Raw genomic sequence first — 26,764 nt, forward strand, 5'->3', positions numbered from 1 at the left:
GGTCACGTCATGACGTCACTGTGAGTACGAGTGTCGAGCGCCGAGAAGTTTGTATGGGACATATGGGTACACGCAATGCCCGCTCTGCTGCCTTCTGAGGGTGCACAATCACTGCGCAAGTTGTGAGAACAGTAAATTACCATGGAAATGCAGAAATGGCGATTGAACGCAACCTTTTTTTCAAGTTCACCCACCCATGAAATCAAAAAGGCGACATGGGCTGTGAAATTGTGAATTTGCAGTTTGGGTACGAATTATGTTCTGCAGTAATACTGTGCCCATCTATTTCATTTTGAGTACGAGTCTTTGGTACTAGTAGTCTTTGTTGTTACTACGGAGCAGGTTTCAGTTTAGCGTCAATATATCAGTTGTCAGCTGAACGGCCCAGCAGAACATACGTTTCCTTGGAAAGGCTTGCAGTATGGATGATGCTGACGTACAGGCCAAAATTTCGGTCTTCAATGTTCAACTGACGCTGTTTGACCCCAGTGGGAAGCCGGTGCTAGATGTGCAGCAAGGCAAAGACGTGCGGTTGGTCGTCGAAGCGGCCGACGGAGGCCTAAATGTTTCTTTCAAAGCAGGTGCGACATAATGGCTACGACACATTGTCACAGTAGGAGCAAGACTTTCCAGTGACTTGCATGCATGCTTCATGAACTGGAGTGTTTCTACTCTTTGCTCAGGAGAGAAGACAGTGCTAGAAGGACGAGTTTCTCCCAGCACTACTCGTATTGCATCCGGAGATGTCTTGCACCTTCTGCAGCTGGAGCAGGGGACGGCTATCGTTCGATTCGCCGATGCAGTCGGTGAGAGCTCCTCCTTTTAGTCCGTGTTGCTTTCAGCAATGTGTCATCATGCATGTCACCGGCTCATACCTCTAGGATACTTGACTTGATCTTATCCATGCCGTGCATTCACTGTCTGTGATAATGCTAGATGAACGGTCATGTTGCGAAATAGAGCCACAGTCAACCTCGCGAATAACGACCATCGACCGTGCAAGAGAAAGTGTCGTTATTCACGAGTTATTCGTGAGGTTGAAAGCATACACGAATGGTCACTAGGTCTGAGAATTGTGTTGTTATTCGCGAGTTGTTGTTATACCCGTGGTCGTTTCTCTCGACGTTGACTGTAGTCCAGGTGCAATCCCTGACATGGGGTTGCGATGATCTGAAGTAGGTAGGTAGTCATATGGCAACAGCTGTGGTTTTGACATGCACATACATCATAGCACACATATCGTAAAGTCGCGGATAAAAGCCGGGTTTGCATACAAGCACATCGCGGATAGAAGCCTGAAAATCAAACGGGTCAAATGCATATAAGCCTGTCGCGCGTAGAAGCCTGGCTTCTATGCAAGCGCGGACCGGGTAGGTCAAGAGTGCATGCGCTATGTACGGTGCATAGTAAAACTGCCGCCATACCGGTAGTCAGTGGTAGATCTACGCGTGTCGCGTACAGAAGCCTGGCAAAAATATCAGTGGTGCATATAAGCATGGTTTGCATACAAGCCTGGTTTGCATTAAAGCCTGATGCAGAAAGCGGCTTATGTGCTTATAAGCCCGGCTTTTATCCGCGACTTAACGGTATGCCATGCTGTTGATGACAAAGAGAGGAGGCATCCATGCAACATGGTACTTCAGCCGTCGCCGAAAAAATCCGGCCAATGCCGACACCATGGGGACTTTGGTATGGTACAGTCAGTTCACAGCACTTTGAAGTACTAGTAGGTCTACGCGTTCCCGGCGGTGCTTGGGGAGCATCATGCATTTCCTGACTGTACCAGCACTGCACTGAGTGTATGCAGAGAGACATTATTTTTATATTTATTTTATTTATTTTTTATTCTTATTTTACTAGGGAATGGTCATTGCAGGTGCAGTGCATGCACTAGTGCCAGTAGTGGTAGTAGTGCCCGGCGCGTGCGCAGCCCATGTATCGTACAGCTAGCATAGCATTGGCCGGATTTGTTTTGGCGACGGCTGTAGCATTCAGCTGCACCCATATCATCAGGTCATCAGGTTGCAATAATGCACAGTCATAAGTGCTTGGCGTACATGTACATGTGATGTGCACATGTTTTAAAGTGTCTTCAGCTACCTCTGTGTGCATGGCAAGGTAAATATGTTCAATACTAGCTTGCTTTCCTGACGTGATTTGCAGTTCTACTAACCTAAATTCCGATATTGTACACATGCATGATATACATATGTCATATCGGCCTCGGCAGCTGACGGGTTCTCCCGGGCTGTACGACAAACTTCCCCGGGTTGTACGACGAACTAACTACTCTGCCGGTACTAGTTTACATGTTGGGTGAACGTGTTCCCCTCATGAGCGCGCGTTTGTACGGCAGTTGTCTTTTGTATCTACTTGTCACTTTTATCAATGCATGGGCCGCGGGATGTTGTATCTGCTAACTGTCTTATCGTATACGCTGGCTGTTTAGTTAATTCATAATTAATACGCATTTCTCCTTGTCTTCTCCCATTGGTCAATTCTGCATAGCAACAAGCTCTCTATGGTCTGATTGGTTGGGTTTTCCCGCCTTTGCTACTCCTTTGTCTAACTCGATCCTTTTTGTTATCATATAACCCCTGCTGCTTCTGATCAAAAGTACCAACCTTCCTTCGACCTTCACTCTTGAATCGAGCTGGAATCATAGTGACTCTCAACCTTATTCGAATGACCAAGGTGAGCGTGTGTGGCTGAATGGATACTTGGATCAACTATATTGGTTGATGACCTGGTGGGGTTACTACGGCAATGCGAATGTATATGTTGTAGCCTTGAGATCGGTATTGTGTATGTCCGGCACGACATATTTGGTGCTGTGACCAGGATCCAAGTTCTGTTCTTCTGTAGGCGATTGCTTACGGAAGGCCTCCACAAGCTGGAATGTTTGGGTTGATGTCAGATGGGCTGTTGTCTAAACTGAACAGATCGAATGATTTGACGGCATGGCAGCAAACAATGATCGTAATGTAGAGCCGCGATTGCTCTTTGTTGAAGGCAGAGTTGCCTATTTTGGAGAGGATGTGGCTAGGCGAGAGTGTTGACAGAACTGCCAACACTCTCGCGCATGCGGGTTGGACTGGCGCGCGGACTGGTGATCGGTTGAACACCGTATCGTACTACAGATTTGTAGTTTGATGATGAGGAGGGTTGAACTGGCGCGGACTGGTGATCGGTTGAACACCATACCGTACTACAGACCAGTTTGACCATGATTTTTGCTGACCCGTACGCGAATGGTGTGATCCGATGACGACTGTAGTACATACGAACGTATGTACTGTGCAGTACTTGTGACCTGAACAGCTCTCATTGGTCGGAGGACTACCGTACGAAGTAGCAAGTGGGGAATATAAGGCGCAACTGGGCAAGGAAAAGGTATCACAGTCTTGCGATTGCAAAAGACAAAGATATCCTGTTGAGAGCGAACGCACTCGATTTTCTGATTATCATGGCTCACAATCAGGCTCCGGATGCAGCAGCGAACGCTGCTGTAGGGGGTGCCAATGGTGGGGCGATGGTGGTACGGCCGGCAGTGATGCCTGAAGCATATGATGGCGTGGGGGATTGGGTGGAGTACTTGCAGTACTTCAACCAATGTGCTCGTGTGAACGAGTGGAATGACGTGCAAAAGGCTCAATACTTAGCCGTACGGCTAAGAGGGGCTGCACAAAAATTTGTTGCGACTGTACCTGAAGCCCGCCGAATGGAGTGGCCTCAGGTCGTAGAGGACTTGTCGAGGAGGTTTGCACCACCAGAGACAGCCCGCCAATATAAGTCGCAATTTAGAACGCGAAGGCGCAAGCCTGAGGAAGACGTCAGTCGATTGGCTGACGACTTGCGTAGTCTTGTACACAGGGCTTACCCGACCATGGGTGGAGACGTACAAGAAGAGTTGGTGCGGGATCAGCTCATTGATTCCATGACTCCTGACAGGTTGCGATTGCGCTTACAGGAAAATGCACCACGAACGGTGCAGGAAACGATCGAGATGGCTAACCATCTGGAGAGGGTGTGGGGGAACGAGGGCACGCACGGCCGAATGGACGATGCGTATGGCGTACCACGTCAATTGGTGACGGCTGCGGTTGCACCGTCTGAGCTCCCTACGTTGGAGTCGTTGGCAAAGTTGGTGGAGAAGCTTAGTGATCAGGTGGACAGGATTGCCCACCCTCCTAGGCCGAACCAACAATTCAGGAGAGGGGACCAAGTGGACAGAGTTGACCACTATAGGCCTGAACAATCGAGGGGTTTGACTTGCTGGTTCTGTGGCCGAATGGGACACAGAAGGACAGACTGTCCAGACTTGATGAAACCTGCAAGGGAGTACCAATCTCGCCGACCGGCGGGAAACGGGCATTGATCGAGACGGCGGGCCGCGTCTGCGATCAAGAAACTGTGCTGGGTCCAGAAACTGAGGCGATTGTCTCGGATGCTCTAGAGAATGACTCTGAAGTGGTCGCTGCCTTGAGCAGGGCAGCAGAAAGCCACGGAGGTATGATGATTGAGGGAAGGATTAATGGGCTGCCAGTAGAGTTACTGGTAGATACGGGTTCCTCAGTAAGTCTAATTTCTGAGACCCTCTCGCAGCAGTTGGGCTACATGTTGGGCGACCTGGAACCACCAGAGAAGTCGACTGGCTTCTGCGGTGCGGATGGTCAGAGGTTGCATGTGTGTGGCACGGTCGCTGCATGTTTGGCAATACAGGATGCTATTTGTGTCCATGAGATGAAGGTGATTCGAGGGTTGCGGTATCATTGCCTGATTGGGAGGGATGTACTATCGCAGATACCTTGCGAGATCACGTCGAATGATGGGAAATTGAACTTCAAGGCTGATAAGGCTGAAGTTTCAACGGTGGGAACATCACAACGCTGCCATAATCTTCGATTGAAGAATAGGGTAGTTATACCTCCATACTGTGAGATGACGGTGGCTGCCGTTATCGAGAACAAGGAGGATGTTCCTTCATGTGGCATCACCGAACCAGACGGCTGTCTGATCGATGGTGGGGATGTTTTGTTGGCACGAGCGGTTGTTTGTCCAACAGATGAGGGTGTACCCGTTCGGGTATTGAACTGCTCAGAGGAGTCAGTATCTTTAGGAAGAGGTGCCCGAGTGGGACAGCTGCTACCTATTTCAGCCGTGATGAGTGTCATGGGCGAAGACGAGGATGATTGCGATCATATAGGAGTGGAATCCACGGGGGATTCGGGAAGTTCCGAAGACTTATGGTCGGCGCTCAACATTGGACTAGAAGGTCCTGTGAGTGGGAAGTCTGTGTCGGGGGATGACGAGCTGCAGCTCGGTTATGAACCTGGTGAGGGCACAGCGGAGGCGAACCGGGAGACGTCTCGTGTTCAGCCTGGTGGGCAAGGGTCAATTGGGAATGAGGAATTGGCACGCTTGCGTGATCTCGTCTGTCGCTACCGGATGGTATTCGCGATGAACTCTGCTGAATTGGGTCGCACGACTGTGCAACACCACAACATTAACACCAAAGGAAGAAGTCCTATCTTCCAGGCTCCTAGGCGATTGCCTTGGAACTCAAGGGAAGCCACCCGTGAACTAGTGAAGGGCATGAAGGAACAAGGGGTGGTAGAGGATTCTACTAGTCCTTGGTCTTCGCCAATAGTGCTGGTTAAGAAGAAGGATGGCTCAACTCGATTTTGCGTTGATTATCGCAAATTGAATGCCGTTACGGAGCGGGATCCATATCCTCTCCCACGGATTGATGATACGTTGGACGCGCTGAGTGGCGCGAAGTACTTTTCCACCTTGGATTTGTGTTCCGGCTATCATCAGCTGCCTATGGCAGAAGAAGACAAGGAGAAAACGGGTTTCTCCACTCCAGATGGGCACTACCAGTTTACAGTCATGCCGTTCGGTGTGTGTAACGGTCCAAGCTCGTTCCAGAGACTTATGAGTGTTGTCTTGCGTGGGTTACAGTGGCAGATTTGCCTAGTGTATCTCGATGATGTGATTGTGTTTGCAAAGACTTTTGACGAACACTTAGAGCGGCTCGAGGCGGTGTTTGAACGGCTATTGGACGCAGGGTTGCGTCTAAAACCATCCAAATGCTTCTTGCTGCGTACGAGGGTGGATTTTCTGGGCCATGTGGTCTCGGAAGAGGGTGTGAGCACTGATGAGGCAAAGACTCACCGCGTGGCTACGTGGGAGCACCCTACGAATGTAGCGGAAATTCGGGCATTTTTGGGGTTCTGTGGCTACTATCGAAGGTTCGTACCGAACTTCTCGGATGTTGCGAAACCCCTCACTCAGTTGACTAAACAAGGCCATGCGTTCGTATGGACCGAGGAGTGTGAAGAGGCATTTGCTACGTTGAAGAGTCGGTTGACTTCTTCACCAACCCTGGCATATCCACAATATGGACCTGATGCCCCGAGGTTCATTCTGGATGTTGACGCCAGTGGTACGGGATTGGGTGCTGTTTTGTCACAGCAAGATGAGAAGGGGGTCGAACGACCCATTGCCTTTGCTAGTCGATTGACATCTGCATCGGAACGCAGGTACGCTTCTACCAAAAGCGAATTGCTGGGTGTAGTTTGGGCGTTTAATCACTTCAGGTGTTACCTGCTCGGCAAGCGCTTCTTGGTCCGCTCGGATCACAAAGCATTGCAGCATTTGGACAACTTCAAAGAACCAGCGCCGATTGTCGCCAGGTGGTTGGAGTTCCTAAGTCAATTCGAGTATGATCTGCAATATCGAAAGGGCAAGGCTCATTCGAACGCAGATGGCTTGTCCAGACAGAAGACCAAACCTGTGATGAATGTTACAGAAGTGGCTCCTACCGTTCCTGGACCCTTGGTTCAGCGAAGGGACTGGACATATGGGACCTGGGCGATTGCCCAGCAAGCTGATCCTGACCTCAGGCAGCTTTTTGAGTGGCTAATGGATGACGGCGAGTCGGCTGACTTGACCGGAATCAGTCCGACTTTGAGGAAGTACTGGCGGGGACGCCAGCATCTTTCTGTGAAGGGCGGAGTGATTGGAAGGGAATGGGTTGAGCCTGAGATTTCAGCGCCCAACCGTTTTCAGATTTTGATCCCAGTTGATCTGCGGACTGAAATCTTGAAGGAGTATCACGATTTCCTTGGTCATGTGGGTATGAAGCGGACGATTGCCCAGCTTCGCACTCGGTTCTATTGAGTATTGGCATGGAATGAGTCGTGACGTTGAAGATTGGATCGGCACGTGCACGTCATGTTGTCGACGCTCCCGACCGGTTGGTCGAGGACAAGGGGCACCCTTACAGGTGTCCTGGGCGGGGTATCCCTTCGAACGTGTGGCTATGGATTTGATTCCAGGACTGCCTGAGACTTCAGGTGGAAATCGTCACATTTTGGTCGTTGTGGACTACTTCACGAAGTGGGTAGAGGCGTATCCGTTGAAACGGATGGATGCAGCGACTGTTGCATCGGTATTTGTGAGCGAATTCGTGTCCAGATTTGGAGCACCGGATAGCTTGCATACGGATCAAGGTGCAAACTTTGATTCGAAACTGTTCAAGAACGTTTGCGGCTTGCTTGGTATCAAGAAAACGCGGACAACGGCTTACCATCCGTCGGGTGACGGATTGGTAGAGAGATTTAACCAGACGTTAGAGCGATTGCTCTCACACTATGTTCAGAGAGACCAGCGTGATTGGGATGTCCAATTACCCGCAGCATTAATGGCGTATCGGGCTACCACCCAAGCCAGCACAGGGTACACGCCGGCGTATCTCCTCTTCGGCAGAGAGTTCTGTCTCCCGCAAGATGTTGCGTATGGTTTACCGCCAGCTGAACAGTTGGATGAACCTACGTATGTGCGTCAATTGCGGTCCCGTTTGGCGGATGTGCACACGATTGTGAGGCACAAGCTCGGTGCAGTGCATCGACATCAGGCGCATCTCTATGATCATAGGGCTGTGTCGGTGGAATTCGCGGAAGGAAGTCTGGTATGGCTCTTGGTACCCGCTGTTCCGGTTGGAACCAGCACCAAGTTGGCGAAATTATGGAAGGGACCGTTCAAGGTTTTGAACCGGTTGTCTGATGTTGTGTATCGCGTCCGTGATATGGGATCAGACTCGGCTACATGCCAAGTTGTGCACGTGAACCGCTTGAAGAAGTGTCGTGTACGCCCAACCCATCTCGCTACGGTTGTACGCGAGGAAGCGTTGAACTCATCTCCGACAAGGAACCCGATCAGAACTGCGTCACCACAACCGAGTTCCTACACGCCTGATACCACAGACTTGTTGTATGCGGAAAGAGCAGGTGGCCGTGACGAGCAGTTCGGAGGAGTAGAGCTACTTCCCATTGATGCTGCAGTAGCACCGGCTGATGTCAACCGTCCAGTTCAAGGAGTACCGTTGCCTCCCGCTAACGCTGCAGCACCGGCTGGTGTCAACCGTCCAGTTCGAAGAAGGAGACCACCCCAACGACTGGAGTACGGCTAATGATTGCGGGACGCAATCTCCCAGAAGGCCGGGGAGATGTCATATCGGCCTCGGCAGCTGACGGGTTCTCCCGGGCTGTACGACAAACTTCCCCGGGTTGTACGACGAACTAACTACTCTGCCGGTACTAGTTTACATGTTGGGTGAACGTGTTCCCCTCATGAGCGCGCGTTTGTACGGCAGTTGTCTTTTGTATCTACTTGTCACTTTTATCAATGCATGGGCCGCGGGATGTTGTATCTGCTAACTGTCTTATCGTATACGCTGGCTGTTTAGTTAATTCATAATTAATACGCATTTCTCCTTGTCTTCTCCCATTGGTCAATTCTGCATAGCAACAAGCTCTCTATGGTCTGATTGGTTGGGTTTTCCCGCCTTTGCTACTCCTTTGTCTAACTCGATCCTTTTTGTTATCATATAACCCCTGCTGCTTCTGATCAAAAGTACCAACCTTCCTTCGACCTTCACTCTTGAATCGAGCTGGAATCATAGTGACTCTCAACCTTATTCGAATGACCAAGGTGAGCGTGTGTGGCTGAATGGATACTTGGATCAACTATATTGGTTGATGACCTGGTGGGGTTACTACGGCAATGCGAATGTATATGTTGTAGCCTTGAGATCGGTATTGTGTATGTCCGGCACGACACATACACGATATGTCGCATGTCATCAAGAGTACATACTGTAGTGTCGCGTATAAAAGCATGACCTGTATAGAAGCATGACTTGAATAGAAGCCGATTTTTTGAAGCGCATCGTGACACAGAAGCATAGTTTGAGTAGAAGCCGCTCCCTGCAAAGTACATGTGCACGTACACGCGTGGCAGTATGCACTGCACAGTGCAGATTGATGATGTTGACGTAGAAGCATGTTTTGAATAGAAGCATGGTTTGAACCCCGGCTTATACGGCCGTAAGCACCTGCTTTTATACACGACATTACGGTAACCCCCAGGAGTGCACAACTGCCTGCACAACCTCTATACAGAGTCAGTGGTGCGACGGCAGAACTTCACATCACGTGACATGGTTCAAAAGGTTACGCTAGCAAACAGTACAAAGTGACCACAAGAGAGTTGAACCCAAAGCAGGGTTGCGTACAACCCTGCAGGCCTGTATCAATCATGCACCGGGTGCAAATAATGTGTACGGGTTCACCACGCGATGTGAAGTTTTGCCGTCGCAGACCCCATAGCTGGAGTTGCACACTCTTGGGGGTTATGTACTCTTGATGTCATGCTGCACTGATTACTTGGTATTTGACTATGATGAACACACGCTCAGTCACTGGTGTGCACAGTAATGTACAATGGTATGTACGCATGTAACGTGTACCGTGACTCCGTGAGTCAGTTTAAAAGATGGTGCAGACTATTTTGGACTCGTCAGTTGGGTGTCAGACAAGCAAGAAAGCAATGGTCGCAATGTGGACACCCTACTCATTATTTAACCTTCTAGGACCATTGTGCATGTACTAGCGCAGCCAGAGCTTTGCGGGTGATGAATTGGTTCATGCCTGGTGGAGTTAAGATGTGGATATTTGACCTGGCCTGCATTGGGAATCAGGGATACTTTTGGCCAGTTGTGTCTATTAGTGTGTTATGTAGGCAGTTTGGCAGTCTGGTTAGTCAATAGTCTACCCAGGAAAAACCAGGTGTGTGCATGCGTGTGTGTGTGTGTGTGTGTGTGTGTGTGCGCGAGTGTGTGTGCGCTGTGTGCGACAACAGGTCCAGCTGAGAAGATTTGATCTGCTTTGAGATTTATGTGTGTGGTGGCTCGCTTTTGTGTGCTCCTTCACGTTTGTGATTCTCGCTCTCATCTTTCACAGACTCCAGTCAGTTTGCTACGCTCATCAAGCGGCAGGTCGCGACGGCGTCTGTTTTTGATGAACGCACGGAGGAGGCATCAGCAAAGCAGTACTTTCAAGTATGTTCTGATTTTGTTGACCCAGCTTCATAGTTGCTATTGCTATGTGATGGATCTACTGTGGTCATGTACGCCCTCACATTTTAATTAAGCAGCTTTTGTATTTTACCGCAAATGCACCTACCTAATAGTACATCTAGAGTCATTGATGGGAGTCATGTGGGTCTGTAAAATATGACAATATCAGAGGCTATTGATCTGATGCTGATCTTTTGCTCAGAATTGCTAATTATGATTGTTTGCCTGGCTTGTTTTCACGTGCCGGTGTCCGCCCTGTGCGTGCGTGTGTGGGTGTGAGTGTACGTGTGCACGTATGTGTGTCTGTGTGTGCACATGTTTGTGTTGTTGATTGTTGTTCTGTTCCAGTTCTATGGCTACTTGTGCCAGCAACAGAACATGATGCAGGTATGTAGCGACTGGGGCATCAAATGCATTCTTATTTCTAGGTGTGTTAGACGATTGCTATAATAATTATGTTGCTTGCCAATGTCCAAATTTTATTTGAGAAAGCTCTGAAGATGTTTGTGAAAGGCCCTGTACAGTACTGTCGGGCGCCGAAGAACTGCGGGGGGGGGGGGGGGGGTCAGGGTTCTAGCCTAGCCCGTTATTTAGCGAACACAGCAGTTTCGTTCTTATTCGATTGTACAGTCTTACATGTACATTTATGCAGAGTTATACGTCCGAGTGAACATTAGAGTGTACATTACGGTTTCCGTTTTTATCTGCAAAAAATCCAGCCTAGACCGTTCTTGAAAACTGGTGAAATTCTAGCCTGGCCGTTCTTCGGCGCCCGGCAGTATGTATGTATGTATAACTCATAATCACAAGGTGATCGTAGAGGCATTAATCAGATACTGTAGTATAATTACATGTGTATAATTTGTATTGTATGCTTCTTGCCGATGTTGTTTTGTGATCTGTCCGTTTGCTTCGCTATACTTTGCGTACAGGACTTCACGAGAACATCTACGTATCAGGCAGCAATTCTTCAGAACGGCAGTGACTTCTATGGAAAGGTAGGTATCTGCAAGAAACATCACGTACCGTAGAATGCCGCGGATAAGCCCACCCACGCTCGTGCATAAGCCCGGGGTTAGTTCGAACATCACAAAGCTTCGTCGTACAAGCCTATGGGCATATAAAGAAGCCTTGCTTGGTAGTTTAACATGTTTTTCGATTTTGACAGCATGTTACAAGGCGTGGACGCATAGTGCTCCTGAGCTGACTACAACCATAACCCGGTTGGCAGAGTCCCGGTCTTGCGACCATTTGAACCGTATTGGGAAAACCCAGGTTCGGACCCTCTTTACTCTAGGGGTTGGTAGGATGTAGAATGGGCGTCAAATGGTCAAATGGTGTCTGTGTGCGTGTGTGTGTGCGTGTGTGTTTGTGTTTTCAAGATTCCTTGTGAATCTCTCTCCCCTCTTCCGGGGAGACCCACATGCCCGGTTTTGGCAGTGAGCAAGTACAAGTGCTTGTATGTGTTCGCGTGTTTGTGTATGCATGTGTGTGTGTGTGTCTCCCGTATGGTGCAGTGGTATGTGCAGCGATTTCCAATCGAGAGGTTGCGGGTTTGATTCCCGACGATTATGGTCACGCGCGTCTTTCTTTTCTCTCTCAGACTCCTGACTTTTCTTTCATTCTCCTGGGTGGTTACCGCGGCATGCTGGAGTATGTGATGTGATGTGTGTGCGGGAAAAAAAGAAAAAGACCAAAAAGTAGGAATTCACTGGCCAGAAAAAGCCACTTCATAGCTATGTGGTGTAGACCAGGCTGAATAGTGGCGGTCAATTCTTCAGACTTGCAAGCTGTTGAATGGTGCAATCCCAGCACAAGTTGTTATGGCTTCTGCCGTAGCATCTCTATCATCGCCTCCGGCGATGGGCGTCAAAAAGCCAAAGGTCAAGGTGTGTGTGTGTTGTTTGCTGTACAGGTTGTATTGGATGTGGGTGCTGGCTCGGGTGAGTTTCTGGCCTTTGCAGCCATCTGATTTTCTTTCCTCCGAGGAGTTGCCCGTGTCCTGTCTCTTCCCTACCAATGGGATTTTATCATGGCTAGAGATCATGGAGATTGGTGTGTCTAGGTGCAATGGATACTAGAGATAAATGAGAAGATCTGTTGCATCGTACATGTACATGCCACCACATCATGTGGGGGTTGGAATTCATCAACTATTACTTTCTGCCTACCTGCATGGACACTTGGACAGCAATCCTTTAGCCCAATTTTTATACATTCATATGCTTGTATAACTTTACACGATCATTAAATTTTGCTATGAATGCATTTAGGACAATTCTGGCCACTCAATCTCGGTGCACGTATTATCGCGGTTTCACCAGCTAATGCCTGGTTTCTTCCGTTTGTTTGCTTGTTCTCAGGAATCCTATCATTCTTTGCTGCACAAGCCGGTGCCCGCAAAGTGTATGCAATTGAAGCCAGCTCTGTTGCGAAATACGCAAAGGTGGGTCTCAACCCTGAGCTCTCACCGTTGTTAAAATGCTGTTTTGTGCGCTGCCTCGGAATTTGGAGGCCATCTTCTGTGATCAGGCATTTGCTATGGTTGTGTATGCTACGCGGCATGTGCAATTTGGCATCTTCCCAGTTTCGCGGCCGTTGCATCGCAAGAATCTTTCTATGAATCCCACTTGAGAAGGCTTTCTTCAGTGATGCAAATAAAATGCACATACGGACCAGTTCGGACCGGTATGCATGTACCGACAAACATTAAAGACACTGTATAATATTCACTGGTTTGAGGGAAAGACGCAAACGGGAAAAGTCTAAAGAAAAAATTGACTGCCACCACCAGGACTCGAACCAGGGACCCTTGCTTGAGACCAGCGATGCTCTAACCACTGAGCTAAGGTGTAGTCGTCATCCCAGCAGAGATCTTTCAACATTTTCCGCAGACTTCATAATTCTAGTATATAAACCAGTGCGCAACTCAGCATGCGTTTGGGAAAGTGCAATTCATCGCTTACGTCATTCTCAATGGGTCATGGAAACTGCGATCTGTGGCTGCAGTGTTGCACTGTGGCAGTACGACCTGTGACAGTAGTTTTCACTGTTTTGTTTTTTTATTGTCGAAAATGACGTAAACGACAAATGCGATGTCGTGAACCCATGTGCGGAGTTGTTCACTCCGTCACTCTAGTTTATAATCTTAGGAGCACACACACACACACACACACACACACACACACACACACACACACACACACACACACACACACACATGCTTACACACACTCTCTCCCCATTTATCTACTGCCGTGGACATGGAAAGCCGGTCGCACGTCTAGCGGCCCCAGGGCGCTGGCCGTGCAGCCGTGTGAAGCGGTACACACATCCATGTATGCGCTGCAGCGCGCTGGTCGCATCGGATCAACATGTGCACTGCATGCAACGTTCTGAGGGCGCCGGCCCCGGTCAATCGACTGGACTTCCATATCCACAACAGTACTTCCTACTTGTATAACAGTTTTTTTGCATTTGGCTTTGCTTCAAATTGGCAGATACTCGTTGAAAACAATAAAATGGACAATGTAATTGAAGTCATTCATGGTCAGATTGAAGAGGTAGGTGTCTTCTTGTGTTACCATGGTTACATTGTACTGCCTTTCTTATGTGTTAACCTCCTTGCCCTCCAGCAGCCTCACGGACACTGCTGTTATGACTTGTACAGCAGTGAATCTTCTTACGAGCATGGCTGCTAGGTATTTCCGCCTGGCCTTCTCTTCCACTGCGGCGACTGTGAATCAATTCTTGATATTTTTTGATCTGTTGACTGAATAGTAATTGCTCTGCTCATTGTAGAAAACCCGGCCTATTCCATTTCAAAGGGTGCTGGGAGTACGCTTCACACGGTCAATGTTGATTTTATCATGCTGCCGTGTGGCTGAGGTCTTTGTCTTGTCTCTAAGTAGTAGCATGCTGTTGGTTGTTGTAGGTCCATATACCCGAAGAGGTGGACATCATCATCTCCGAGCCAATGGGCTATATGCTGTTCAATGAGCGTATGCTGGAAACGTTTCTCCATGCGAAGAAGTGGCTCAAGCCGTCCACGGGTATGTTACCGTGTTAGGCCCGGCGGAACCGGTCCGGTTGGTCAGGTCATGGCCGGACCAACTTTTTAGCCACCAACTTGTGTTTATTGCTGAACAGGTCATGTATATACCCTCCACATCATGCACAGAGTATGAATGGCTAGGGTATGGCCAGACCAATGAAAAACTGCTTCCACCGGTCCTGTAGTGTGTGTGTATGTGTCTGTGTGTGTGCGCGCGCGCATGTGTGTGTGTATGTGTGTGTGTATGTGTGCGTGCGTGTGTGTGTATGTGTGTGCGCGCGCGTGTGTGTGCGCGCGTGTGTGTGTGTGCGCGCGTGCGTGTGCGCGCGTGTATGTGTGTGTGTGTGTGTGTGTGTGTTGTTCTTGTGCGGTTGCCCATGACCTTGCATGCACTGTACATACATGTATGTTTTGTTTGGCATTAAAGGGGAAGTATACCCTAAAATCAAATTTTCACCAGTTGTAGTCTTCTGGGTGCTGAGTCGAATGGTCTTGGTCCGAGGAAGCTGCGACGCTCCCTTCCTACTTGAATCCCAATCGAACTCGCGCACTTCCACCGAAACTGGGTGACTGCGCCCTACTAGATGGGGATTTGTATGCAAAATGTCACTAAAAGCGCCATTTCGTTCTTATAAAAGCACGGATGACCGCGATTGGCCCATATGTTGTAGTCTTTTGGACGCTGAGTCGACTGGTTTTGGTCCGAAAAGGCTGCGATGCAGCGTTCCTCCTTTATTCCCAATCGAACATGGTTGAACAAGCGGTCACGTGCTCCTGGGTGCCCAAATCACCTGGTCACCGCGCCAGCAGGCGACAACTTTCACACCAAGGTTCAACTCGAGTGACAGGACTGCACCCAAAAAAGGTCAAACAGGCTAGTAAGTTGTACCCTGCAGGCACGGTGACCAGGTGACTGGTGTACGCAGGAGCACGTGACCGCTTGTTCAACCATGTTCGATTGGGAATAAAGGAGGAACGCTGCATCGCAGCCTTTTAGGACCAAAACCAGTCGACTCAGCGTCCAAAAGACTACAACATATGGGCCAATCGCGGTCATCCGTGCTTTTATAAGAACGAAATGGCGCTTTTAGTGACATTTTGCATACAAATCCCCATCTAGTAGGGCGCAGTCACCCAGTTTCGGTGGAAGTGCGCGAGTTCGATTGGGATTCAAGTAGGAAGGGAGCGTCGCAGCTTCCTCGGACCAAGACCATTCGACTCAGCACCCCGAAGACTACAACTGGTGAAAATTTGATTTTAGGGTATACTTCCCCTTTAAGTTATCGAATCACTTGGTGCCTTCCTGCTTATTCAAGTTATTAGTATTGGATTTGTTTTCTGTGTCGTGGCGTGGTGATAACGTAGTGAGCTAATGCGCCTGTGTATTGTGTGTGTGTGTATGTGTGTGTATGTGTGTGTGTGTGTGTGTGTGTGTGTGTGTGTGTGTGTGTGTGTGTGTGTGTGTGTGTGTGTGTGTGTGTGTGTGTTTTCTTTCATTCTCCTGGGTGGTTACCAACAGCCAGTGCATGCCGGAGTATGTGGTGTGATGTGTGTGCGGGAATGAAAAGACCAAAAATAGGGATTCACTGGCCAGAAAAAGTCACTTCATAATAGCTGTATGGTGTAGACCAGGCTAAATAGTGACGGTCAATTCTTCAGCCTTGCAAGCTGTTGAATGGTGCTATCCCAGCACAAGTTGCTATGGCTTCTGCCGTAGCATTGCTATCATCGCCTCTGGCGATGAGCGTCAAAAGGTCAAAGGTGTGTGTGTGTGTGTGTGTGTGTGTGTGTGTGTGTGTGTGTGTGTGTGTGTGTGTGTGTGTGTGTGTGTGTTCTGCCTGCTCGTGTTTCCGGTAACAGGTCGGATATTCCCAACACAGGGTGACCTGTACTGTGCACCATTCATGGATGACATGCTGTCAATGGAACAATTCAACAAGGCTAACTTCTGGTATGTGCTGACACGTACATGAATGATGACTCTATGATGCGTGTATGTCTGCACTTATGATCTGTGTACATGTACAGTGAGTCTATGACTGTATAGTTTTACAGTATACTGAATGTCCTGAGGTGTAGGGGAATGCCATGTGTATGTTTGCTACTATGTACCCATGCACTGTGGGCTGTCTGTATCCTGGGTGTATTCATGTTCATCCCTCTGTCTCTCTCTCTCTCTCTCTCTCTCTCTCTCTCTCTCTCTCTCTCTCTCTCTCTCTCTCTCTCTCTCTCTCTCTCTCTCTGTGTCTCTCTCTCTCTCTCTCTCTCTCTCTCTCTCTCTCTCTCTCTCTCTCTCTCTCTCTCTCTCTCTGTGTCTCTGTCCGTCTCTCTCTCTGTCTCTCTGTCTGTCTCTCTGTCTGTCTCTCTCTCTCTGTCTCTCTCTCTGTGTGTGTCTCTCTCTCTGTCTCTGTCTGCCTCTCTGTCTGTCTCTCTCTCTCTCTCTCTCTCTCTATCTCTCTCTATCTCTCTCTCTCTCTCTCTTTCTCTCTCTCTCTCTCTCTCTCTCTCTCTCTCTCTCTCTCTCTCTCTCTCTCTCTCTCTCTCTCTGTCTCTCTCTCTCTCTCGTAGGTGTATGACATCATTCCATGGTGTCGATTTATCCAGTCTAAGGAGTGCTGCAGCAGAGGAGTATGCTCGGCAGCCTGTGGTTGTGAGTATTTCTATATGACGTTGTAATTGTGTTGACCACAGGCACACCAGTAGTATTATACATGGAGTATCACAATGCTGGGGTAGGTTCTGGCTGATCTTGAAGTGAGGAGAAACACGTTGGTGCATGTAGCGGGTTTAACATTGCTATGCGTCCCTGTCATATAGTGAAGTCAGGTAATGAGCTTTCCTTTTTATCACTGTTGGCTTTTGGTGGTATGTGTGTGTTTCTCTGTGTGCCTGTGTGTACCCGATTCCTGCCCTGAACACCACAGGACACGTTTGATGTGCGCATTCTGCTTGCCCGTCCCAATCGACACAGCGTTGACTTCAGCACGGCGGACGAGAAAGACTTACACAGGTTTGTGCTCCGTGTACTACTATGTTTTAATGTGGGTGGGTGTGTCAGGGTCTTTTCAACCAGCCACTGTATGGCGTTGTGCAAGTCACTTGACTCCCACTGCTTCAGCTAGCCCAGCTCTGAAATTCTGAGCCTGGCTGAATCTGGGGGTGAAAGTGGTGGCATACGGGTGAACGATAATTACAAGGCCTCTAAAAATACTAAAATTGTAATGGGACACAAGCTGCCCACACCCCTGCTACAAACTAGACTCCTAAATCCTTGCAGAGCTGGTACTTACAGGGTAGAATAATAAGATCAACAGCTACACTGTGATGTGCTCATTTCAGCTGCCAAGCCTGCGAGTGGTCTAAGCCATATGCACCTTGTGGATGCTGAGTACTAATGTTATTATTATTATTTTTTGTCCTGTATCTCTCTGTCCACCTGTCTCAATGGTGCGCGCGCGCGTGTGTGTATGCTATGCTTGCAGAATTCATTTCCCAGTCACGTTTCAAGTCTTGTCCCCCGGCACCGTGCATGGAATCGCCTTCTGGTTTGATGTCGCCTTTATCGGCTCATCGTAAGTTTGTGTAGGATATGCTGGGATGCTGTTCTTACAATCGCACCGTCATTTTGTCTTGTGTTCTTGCGGTACATGTGTCATGTTATAATTATGACTTCTGCCCAAATGTGTTTTGAACACAGACGCGGCCAATCAGTACAAACTAAACTAGAGCGCATGTATGTGGGTGTGTGAGCGTATTGCTGTCTTGTTTTCTTGCCACTCCGACGCAGGGCCACTATCTGGTTGTCAACAGCGCCTCACGAGCCACTGACCCACTGGTATCAGGTAGGTGTGGCAGTGTGATGCATGTTCTCTGCCGTTACTGTGTGACTGTGTGATACATGCTCTGCTGTGTAGTTACTGTTGTCACCTCTCGCACTTTACTATAGTCAGTTTCAAAAAGATTAGCAATCCTGGCGATCGCCCGGGGAGTTTGCCGTCTTACCGTATGAGCGCTCGAGCGCTGCCTGGAAAAACTCACTGTGAACTCGAAGAAATATCCCGCGCGAAAGTATGAAAAATGGCAACTCACTGACGTCGGTACTCGTACATGTTCGTCTGGTTTACAACAAACGAGTTCTTCCTCGCATCGATATGGAGTCAGAGAGGACATGTCGAAAGTGTGGTAAATTTTGACGAGCGGGATGCGTCCGTTTTGTGACCAAATAGATTCTTTGAGCTGCAGCGGATGCAATTTACTCTCACGATGTGACGAAAACGGCATCGACACAGACTCATTCCCAAGGCCTTGAAGTGGCAAAGCTATCCGTGTGACTTCGACGACATTTTGAGAAAAGCAGACGCCTGTGGAAGCTGATAGAAGACGGCGTTGACTCCTAAATTCAAATAAATTGGCGATCTTCAAATACTAAAATAATTCTCAAACAGAAATCGATCGATGTGCCGGTGTATTCAACAACACGTAGCTACAGCGCAATGACCTCCGTGTTCACTCACACGGTTTCAGTGTTGTGTGTGTTCACAACTTCACATGGCGTGAGCCAGTCAAGTGTCAGTCAGTTCGGCAGGAAACGCGAGCTCCAACAACAAGTCGTTTGGCGCAGCCACCTTCTTTGTCTTGTACCAGCGTGATCACCAAAACAATGAAAAAATGAAGAAAAAATGTTTGACTTGAAGATTTGTTGGGATTTGAACTCACAACTTCATGGTCAGCAGACAGCATTCATAAGGCCACGCCGTTTTTTTCTATGTTTCGCGTCACCTTATCCGATGAAATCAATGAGGGAGGGCGAAAAAATAAAAAAGCCATCCAAAAAAACAGTGTACGTGCATTGCATTTGTGTACAGTGAAGCGACGCGGCACTGTTAAATGTACATGAATACATGAGTGTATGCCCTCTGCCATCCTTATTGCCCAAACACAGGCGGCATGATGATTGTTTTACTTGCAGCCCAGCTTATTAATATTACACACACATGTGAGCTGAGTACAACCATGCGATAAATAGAACAAAATATTTAATTGATACCAACATAATAGTTACGTGTAACAATCATGTTCGGGTTTTTTTCCTTTTGGGTTACATTTTCCGGTTTTCTGGGTTTGCATTAAATTTGTATTGCATTTTCAAAAAAAAAATTTTTGTTCCGTTTTTGTTTTTTTGTTTTTTTAACTCCGGCTGTGAAATACATGCGCGCGGGGGACGCGAAACACAGATAAAAAACGGTGTGGCCTAACCACAAGGCCAAAAAGGAAGGGATAAATCGTGGGTTTTGATAACAAATCGATACTGGCTTCCAGGGCAAATTATAAACCATGGGAAAAGGCCAGAAACCTGGCCGAAATACTAACTCCTTAACGGTTGGTCCAATTGTTCCGAAACCTTCACAGAACAATTTGCCGTGCCCTAACAAGCCGTTTTATGTACTTTGTTGTCCAAATTTCCCTTATCTTCATACTTTTTAAGACCCAAACTTGATTGCTAATCTTTTTGAAACAGACTGTAGTCCAAACTCGCCATTTGGCAAAAAAAGCTCTGACCAGTCTTCCCGATATCTTTTGGAGGGAAACGACCACCAGTGTCCGTGGAGCACATGATCCAACAACTATTGTGATCACTGCTTGTTGAAGTATACTGTAGTGATGACTTCAATGACCAACTCTGCTCAGAGCTCAGCCTTGAGAGATTGCTTTGTTCGGAGATGCCCGCCATTCGCAGTAATTATGAAGTTGGGTGCTTTGTCCCTACGGCTAGATGTGCAAATTGCTTCGATTCTCACGTACAGTGTTTGGTTTTGTTTCCATTTTCAGAGTGCGCAGACCGGCTCCACTGCAGCCAATCCACGTTTAAAGGGGAAGTTTAGGCTAAAATCAAAATTTCACCAGTTGTAGTCTTCGAGGTGCTGAGTCGAATGGTCTTGGTCCGAGGAAGCTGAGACGCTCCCTTCCTACTTTAATCCCAATCGAACTCGCGCACTTCCACCGAAACTGGGTGACTGCGCCCTAGTAGATGGGGATTTGTATGCAAAATGTCACTAAAAGCGCCATTTCGTTCTTATAAAAGCATGGATGACCGCGATTGGCCCATATGTTGTAGTCTTTTGGACGCTGAGTCGACTGGTTTTGGTCCTAAAAGGCTGCGATGCAGCGTTCCTCCTTTATTCCCAATCGAACATGGTTGAACAAGCGGTCACGTGCTCCTGCGTATACCAGTCACCTGGTCACGGTGCCTGCAGGGTACAACTTACTAGCCTGTTTGACCTTTTTTGGGTGCAGTCCTGTCACTCGAGTTGAACCTTGGTGTGAAAGTTGTCGCCTGCTGGCGCGGTGACCAGGTGATTTGGGCACCCAGGAGCACGTGACCGCTTGTTCAACCATGTTCGATTGGGAATAAAGGAGGAACGCTGCATCGCAGCTTTCTCGGACCAAAACCAGTCGACTCAGCGTCCAAAAGACTACAACATATGGGCCAATCGCGGTCATCCGTGCTTTTTTAAGAACGAAATGGCGCTTTTAGTGACATTTTGCATACAAATCCCCATCTAGTAGGGCGCAGTCACCCAGTTTCGCTGGAAGTGCGCGAGTTCGATTGGGTTTAAAGTAGGAAGGGAGCGTCTCAGCTTCCTCGGACCACGGCCATTCGACTCCGCACCCCGAAGACTACAACTGGTTGAAATTTTGATTTTAGCCTTAACTTCCCCTTTAAAAAAACTCTGCCTCGGCCTCTATACTCTCGGCCTCGGCCTCTATACTCTCGGCCTCGGCCTCTATATAGAGAAACCGAGTCTCACGCGAACCGTGAATTTTTTTCTCCTTTAAGAAAACACTTCCGTCCGAATGTGCGGCCTCTGAACTGCGATTGCATGAAATAAAATGAAATTCTGAATCAATATTTCTGCCCTGGGCCGTCATCAGGAGTGATAAGATGTTTTTGTTTCCTGGCATGTTGTTTATCATAATGTGTATGTGTTGTGCGGTTATCCTGTGTTGTGCTGTTATCCTGTGTTGTGCTGTTATCCTGTGTTGTGCGGTTATCCTGTGTTGTGCGGTTATCCTGCGTTGTGCGGTTATCCTGTGTTGTGCTGTTATCCTGTGTTGTGCGATTATCCTGTGTTGTGCTGTTATCCTGTGTTGTGCAATTATCCTGTGTTGTGTGGTTATCCTGTGTTGTGCGGTTATCCTGTGTTGTGCTGTTATCCTGTGTTGTGCTGTTATCCTGTGTTGTGCTGTTATCCTGTGTTGTGCTGTTATCCCGGTTGTGCTGTTATCCTGTGTTGTGCTGTTATCCTGTGTTGTGCTGTTATCCTGTGTTGTGCTGTTATCCTGTGTTGTGCGGTTATCCTGTGTTGTGCGGTTATCCTGTGTTGTGCGGTTATCCTGTGTTGTGCGGTTATCCTGTGTTGTGCGGTTATCCTGTGTTGTGCTGTTATCCTGTGTTGTGCTGTTATCCTGTGTTGTGCTGTTATCTTGTGTTGTGCTGTTATCCTGTGTTGTGCGGTTATCCTGTGTTGTGCGGTTATCCTGTGTTGTCCTGTGTTGTGCGGTTATCCTGTGTTGTGCGGTTATCCTGTGTTGTGTTGTGCTGCTATCCTGTGTTGTGCTGTTGTCCTGTGTTGTGCGGTTGTCCTGTGTTGTGCTGTTATCCTGTGTTGTGCGGTTATCCTGTGTTGTGCGGTTATCCTGTGTTGTGCGGTTATCCTGTGTTGTGCTGTCATCCTGTGTTGTGCTGTCATCCTGTGTTGTGCGGTTATCCTGTGTTGTGCGGTTATCCTGTGTTGTGCTGTTATCCTGTGTTGTGCGGTTATCCTGTGTTGTGCTGTTATCCTGTGTTGTGCGGTTATCCTGTGTTGTGCGGTTATCCTGTGTTGTGCGGTTATCCTGTGTTGTGCGGTTATCCTGTGTTGTGCGGTTATCCTGTGTTGTGCTGTTATCCTGTGTTGTGCTGTTATCCTGTGTTGTGCGGTTATCCTGTGTTGTGCTGTTATCCTGTGTTGTGCTGTTATCCTGTGTTGTGCTGTTATCCTGTGTTGTGCTGTTATCCTGTGTTGTGCTGTTATCCTGTGTTGTGCTGTTATCCTGTGTTGTGCTGTTATCCTGTGTTGTGCTGTTATCCTGTGTTGTGCTGTTATCCTGTGTTGTGCGGTTATCCTGTGTTGTGCTGTTATCCTGTGTTGTGCTGTTATCCCGGTTGTGCTGTTATCCTGTGTTGTGCTGTTATCCTGTGTTGTGCTGTTATCCTGTGTTGTGCTGTTATCCTGTGTTGTGCGGTTATCCTGTGTTGTGCGGTTATCCTGTGTTGTGCGGTTATCCTGTGTTGTGCGGTTATCCTGTGTTGTGCGGTTATCCTGTGTTGTGCTGTTATCCTGTGTTGTGCTGTTATCCTGTGTTGTGCTGTTATCTTGTGTTGTGCTGTTATCCTGTGTTGTGCTGTTATCCTGTGTTGTGCTGTTATCCTGTGTTGTGCTGTTATCCTGTGTTGTGCTGTTATCCTGTGTTGTGCTGTTATCCTGTGTTGTGCTGTTATCCTGTGTTGTGCTGTTATCCTGTGTTGTGTGGTTATCCTGTGTTGTGCTGTTATCCTGTGTTGTGTGGTTATCCTGTGTTGTGCGGTTATCCTGTGTTGTGTGCGGTTATCCTGTGTTGTGCTGTTATCCTGTGTTGTGCGGTTATCCTGTGTTGTGCGGTTATCCTGTGTTGTCCTGTGTTGTGCGGTTATCCTGTGTTGTGCGGTTATCCTGTGTTGTGTTGTGCTGCTATCCTGTGTTGTGTGGTTATCCTGTGTTGTGCTGTTATCCTGTGTTGTGTGCGGTTATCCTGTGTTGTGCGGTTATCCTGTGTTGTGCTGTTATCCTGTGTTGTGCTGTTATCCTGTGTTGTGCTGTTATCCTGTGTTGTGCTGTTATCCTGTGTTGTGCTGTTGTCCTGTGTTGTGCTGTTATCCTGTGTTGTGCTGTTATCCTGTGTTGTGCTGTTATCCTGTTTTGTGCTGTTATCCTGTGTTGTGCTGTTATCCTGTGTTGTGCGGTTATCCTAGTTATGTTATCCTGTGTTGTGCTGTTATCCTGTGTTGTGCTGTTATCCTGTGTTGTGCTGTTATCCTGTTTTGTGCTGTTATCCTGTGTTGTGCTGTTATCCTGTGTTGTGCGGTTATCCTAGGTACGGTGCTTGCTCAAATCACCGCTCTTGGTACGTGTTGGTCAGACACTGAGTGGCAGTGTTACTCTGGTGGCCAATAACAGGTACGTACTGCACTGCTGCGTTTGGTTTTTGAATAGGGCCGAGACGCTTATACCGGTTATTCGACTTATCGATCATTTACAACGAAAGTTACGATATTATAACATATTCAGAAGAATTCATTCATCTCATCTCTTTGCATTAGCTGCCTGTGGCTGGAGATATTTTACAAACGTGTTGCCATTTCTAGTAAGAATGCCTATATAGCAACCACATTCATCCGCATTTTTGACCAGCAACAGATGAGCAGGTGCCAAGTATACTCTTGAGTTTCTGGCCCTTGCATATGCGGATGTGTAGCACATTATAAAAAACGGCTGCATGAGAATTGCACGCCTGCAACTTCAGGCTGCTTTACTTCTCCCAATGTAGCAATGCCATTGCTGTGCTGGTAGCCTGCCGTAACCTTACCACCGAACCGATCCTGTTTGACTGACATGACGCAATGCCTTCCGTATAGTGAAACATTAGAATATCATATTCCAGTTGTTCCTTCTCTCTCGTATTCTTCTTCCCCCGCCACTGTCGCCGTGTTTCCTTGGCTTATACCTGGTGTGCAAGCCGGTGAGTGGCAGCACAAACAGTTATTGCTGTCTCTGTCAAGCACACACGGTTATACCGTAAGAAGCAGATCGTGATTTGTTTGTTTGCCTATTGGTCGCTCTGTGAGCTCACTCACTCGCTGTGTGTGTGTGTGTGTGTGTGTGTGTGCGCGCGCGCACGTGTGCGTGTTATGGGTGTGAATGGGTGCGCGTGCGTGTGCATGTTTTCTTTGTCAACTACTGCTCAGGCAAAGCTACGATGTAACCATTGATCTTGGCGTTGACGGTACAACGCAGCGCTCCTCCAACTGCTTGGACTTGAAGAACCCCTACTTCCGTTACAGCGGTATGCAGTTACAACACACAGTGCAAGCCAACAATGTCTCGCCGACGGACACGTACTGGGGTGCGGATGCCTCCAGCACCGGTAACACCACCGGCCAGCCCATGGCCACTGATCATGCGTCGGCGGGTGCGGCAGCCGGCTCTGCTGGCTACGTGGGTGGCGTGCGCGGAGCTGCGCCCGATGCTGGCGCACCGCTACTGGCCAACTACACGCCGCAAGCGGCGGCGGCGTACGGGAACACGGCCCTGGCCAGCAGCGGTGGCACCAACGGTAGCGTGATGTCGGCACGTGTCGCTACGCCGTCCATGCCCGGTGGAGGCGGCGGTGGCGCTAGCACTTACCCTGTCGGTCAAGACCCCATTCACTCACAGCAACAGACCACGTTAGCATCACGCTTTGGCCTGACCAGTGCTGGCCCATCAGGCGTTCCCGTAGCTAACAGCCATCCCATCATCCCCAGTGCAGCATCAGCGGCCAGCTCTAGTTCGTTTGCATCGAATTTCCAGCAAACGGCCGTAGGTCACCAGGCATACAATGCTGCTGGCCAGCCTATGCCGGCAGTCTTCAATGGCCAGGCACTTCCACAATGGCAACAACAACAGCAGCAGCAGTAATAGCAAGCGCCACAGCACGGTTTAGGTCCGTGTCAGGTCTTGGCGTGAACAACGCTATTTATTTCAAACGGCCGGTTGTTTAGCAGTGCGATTGGTGGTGCCGGCAGTGGTGGCGCTGATGCTTGCCTCTCCAGGCAACGGTCACTGTCTTAGAGCTCGACGACGTGCCATAACTTTTACACTTCTCCTCGTCTTTATTGCTTGCTGTTGTTGCTCTGGTGTAGGCTGTCCTGTCCTTCCCTTTACTCACCCATTATCGTTTTAGTGACATTTTCTCCTTTCCTAGTGTACAGTTGTTGTTGTTGTTGTTGTTGTTGTTGTTGTTGCTGCTGCGGCGGCCGCTATTATTCGCCGACGTGCTGGATGCTTGTGTAATAATGATCATGCTCTGTGACGGCCCTCTCACCCACTGGCCATCATGCTCTGTGACGGCCCTCTCACCCACTGGCCACCTTGTGTAATAATGATCATGCTCTGTGACGGCCCTCTCACCCACTGGCTACCTCTGCACATCTACAAACCACTGTCATTACGTACCGTACCGTATTATCAGCATTGTCCATTATTGCCATTGCCCTGCTATATAATTTCTGTTATGTGCACATGTGTTCATTTGTTGATACCAGTATTTGTTTTGTTGTTGTTGTTTTTTTTAAATATTCTCCGCATGTAGCTGCTAATTTAAGAATCGGAGCCGACAGTCGCTCCGCTCGCGGTTTCTTTTGTACAGATGTCTTTATTACCTCTACCTGCTGCTGCTGTTCGTCCGTCGGTGTGTGTGTGTGTGTGTGTGTGTGTGTGTGTGTGTGTGGTGTGTGTGTGTGTGTGTGTGTGTCTCTCTCTCTCTCTCTCTCTCTCTCTCTCTCTCTCTCTCTCTCTCTCTTTCTCTCTCTCTCTCTTTCTCTCTCTCTCTCTTCTCTCTCTCTCTCTCTCTCTCTCTCTCTCTCTCTCTCTCTCTCTCTCTCTCTCTCTCTCTCTCTCTCTCTCTCTCTCTCTCTCTCAGTATGTACTTCATGTTTCAATAACTTCTTGTTTCATAGTTGATCCGTTTCATACTTGTTACTTGGTAATTTCTCCCCTTTCCTCTGATCAGTTCGTCTGGCTCATATTAGTCCGCTTGGGGCAGGTGACTGCTCGGAAAAGCACAAAGTCAGTCTCCGGGAAAGAACATCATAACCGCATACATTGCTACTCCCTGAAATCCGATCAAGCCAGCGAATGCCACGCCCCATAACAATCATTATAATGATGTACAGACGAAGGTAGACTGTGCACATGTGCTGGAAACGGTTTCGCGGATCATGGCCTGGAACCGATTCGCGGATGTACCATTTTCCCTTGACCTGCGAACACTGGTATGTGCACTCGTGCTCGCCGCAGGGCAGGGCCAACTACTTACATTGTACTTACTTGATGCACGCAATCGGATTTCATTGAGCAGTTTTTGTTGCAGAGGTATTTGACTGAATGATTCGGGAATCGTTACGTAGTTCTCAGCACAGTATCACTATTTACAGTCATACTGTTTCG

The 26,764-nt window shown here is 48.4% G+C and overlaps 1 protein-coding gene across 1 annotated transcript; it reads left to right on the top strand.

The window, feature by feature from the left end:
• The first annotated feature begins 206 nt into the window (after window positions 1-206).
• On the top strand, window positions 207-25,982 carry LOC135815752 (histone-arginine methyltransferase CARMER-like). Its single transcript, XM_065329090.1, has 16 exons — window positions 207-581; window positions 684-806; window positions 10,308-10,405; window positions 10,772-10,810; window positions 11,356-11,421; window positions 12,339-12,366; window positions 12,787-12,869; window positions 13,924-13,986; window positions 14,358-14,475; window positions 16,338-16,428; window positions 17,046-17,127; window positions 17,402-17,487; window positions 17,960-18,049; window positions 18,265-18,319; window positions 23,652-23,734; window positions 24,523-25,982. The coding sequence occupies exons 1-16, from the start codon at window positions 422-424 to the stop codon at window positions 25,232-25,234; spliced, it is 1,977 nt and encodes a 658-aa protein (XP_065185162.1). The 5' UTR covers window positions 207-421; the 3' UTR covers window positions 25,235-25,982.
• Window positions 25,983-26,764: the final 782 nt, after the last annotated feature.

The sequence above is a fragment of the Sycon ciliatum genome, chromosome 4 (genome assembly GCF_964019385.1).
Source record: "Sycon ciliatum chromosome 4, ocSycCili1.1, whole genome shotgun sequence".
Taxonomy (NCBI): Eukaryota; Metazoa; Porifera; class Calcarea; order Leucosolenida; family Sycettidae; genus Sycon; species Sycon ciliatum.

Coding starts and splice junctions, on each gene's coding strand:
- LOC135815752 (XM_065329090.1), top strand. CDS start 422: ATGGATGATGCTGACGTACAGGCCAAAATTTCGGTCTTCAATGTTCAA. Junction 10,406..10,771: donor CAGCAAAGCAGTACTTTCAA/GTATGTTCTGAT, acceptor GTTCTGTTCCAG/TTCTATGGCTACTTGTGCCA. Junction 10,811..11,355: donor AGCAACAGAACATGATGCAG/GTATGTAGCGAC, acceptor CTTTGCGTACAG/GACTTCACGAGAACATCTAC.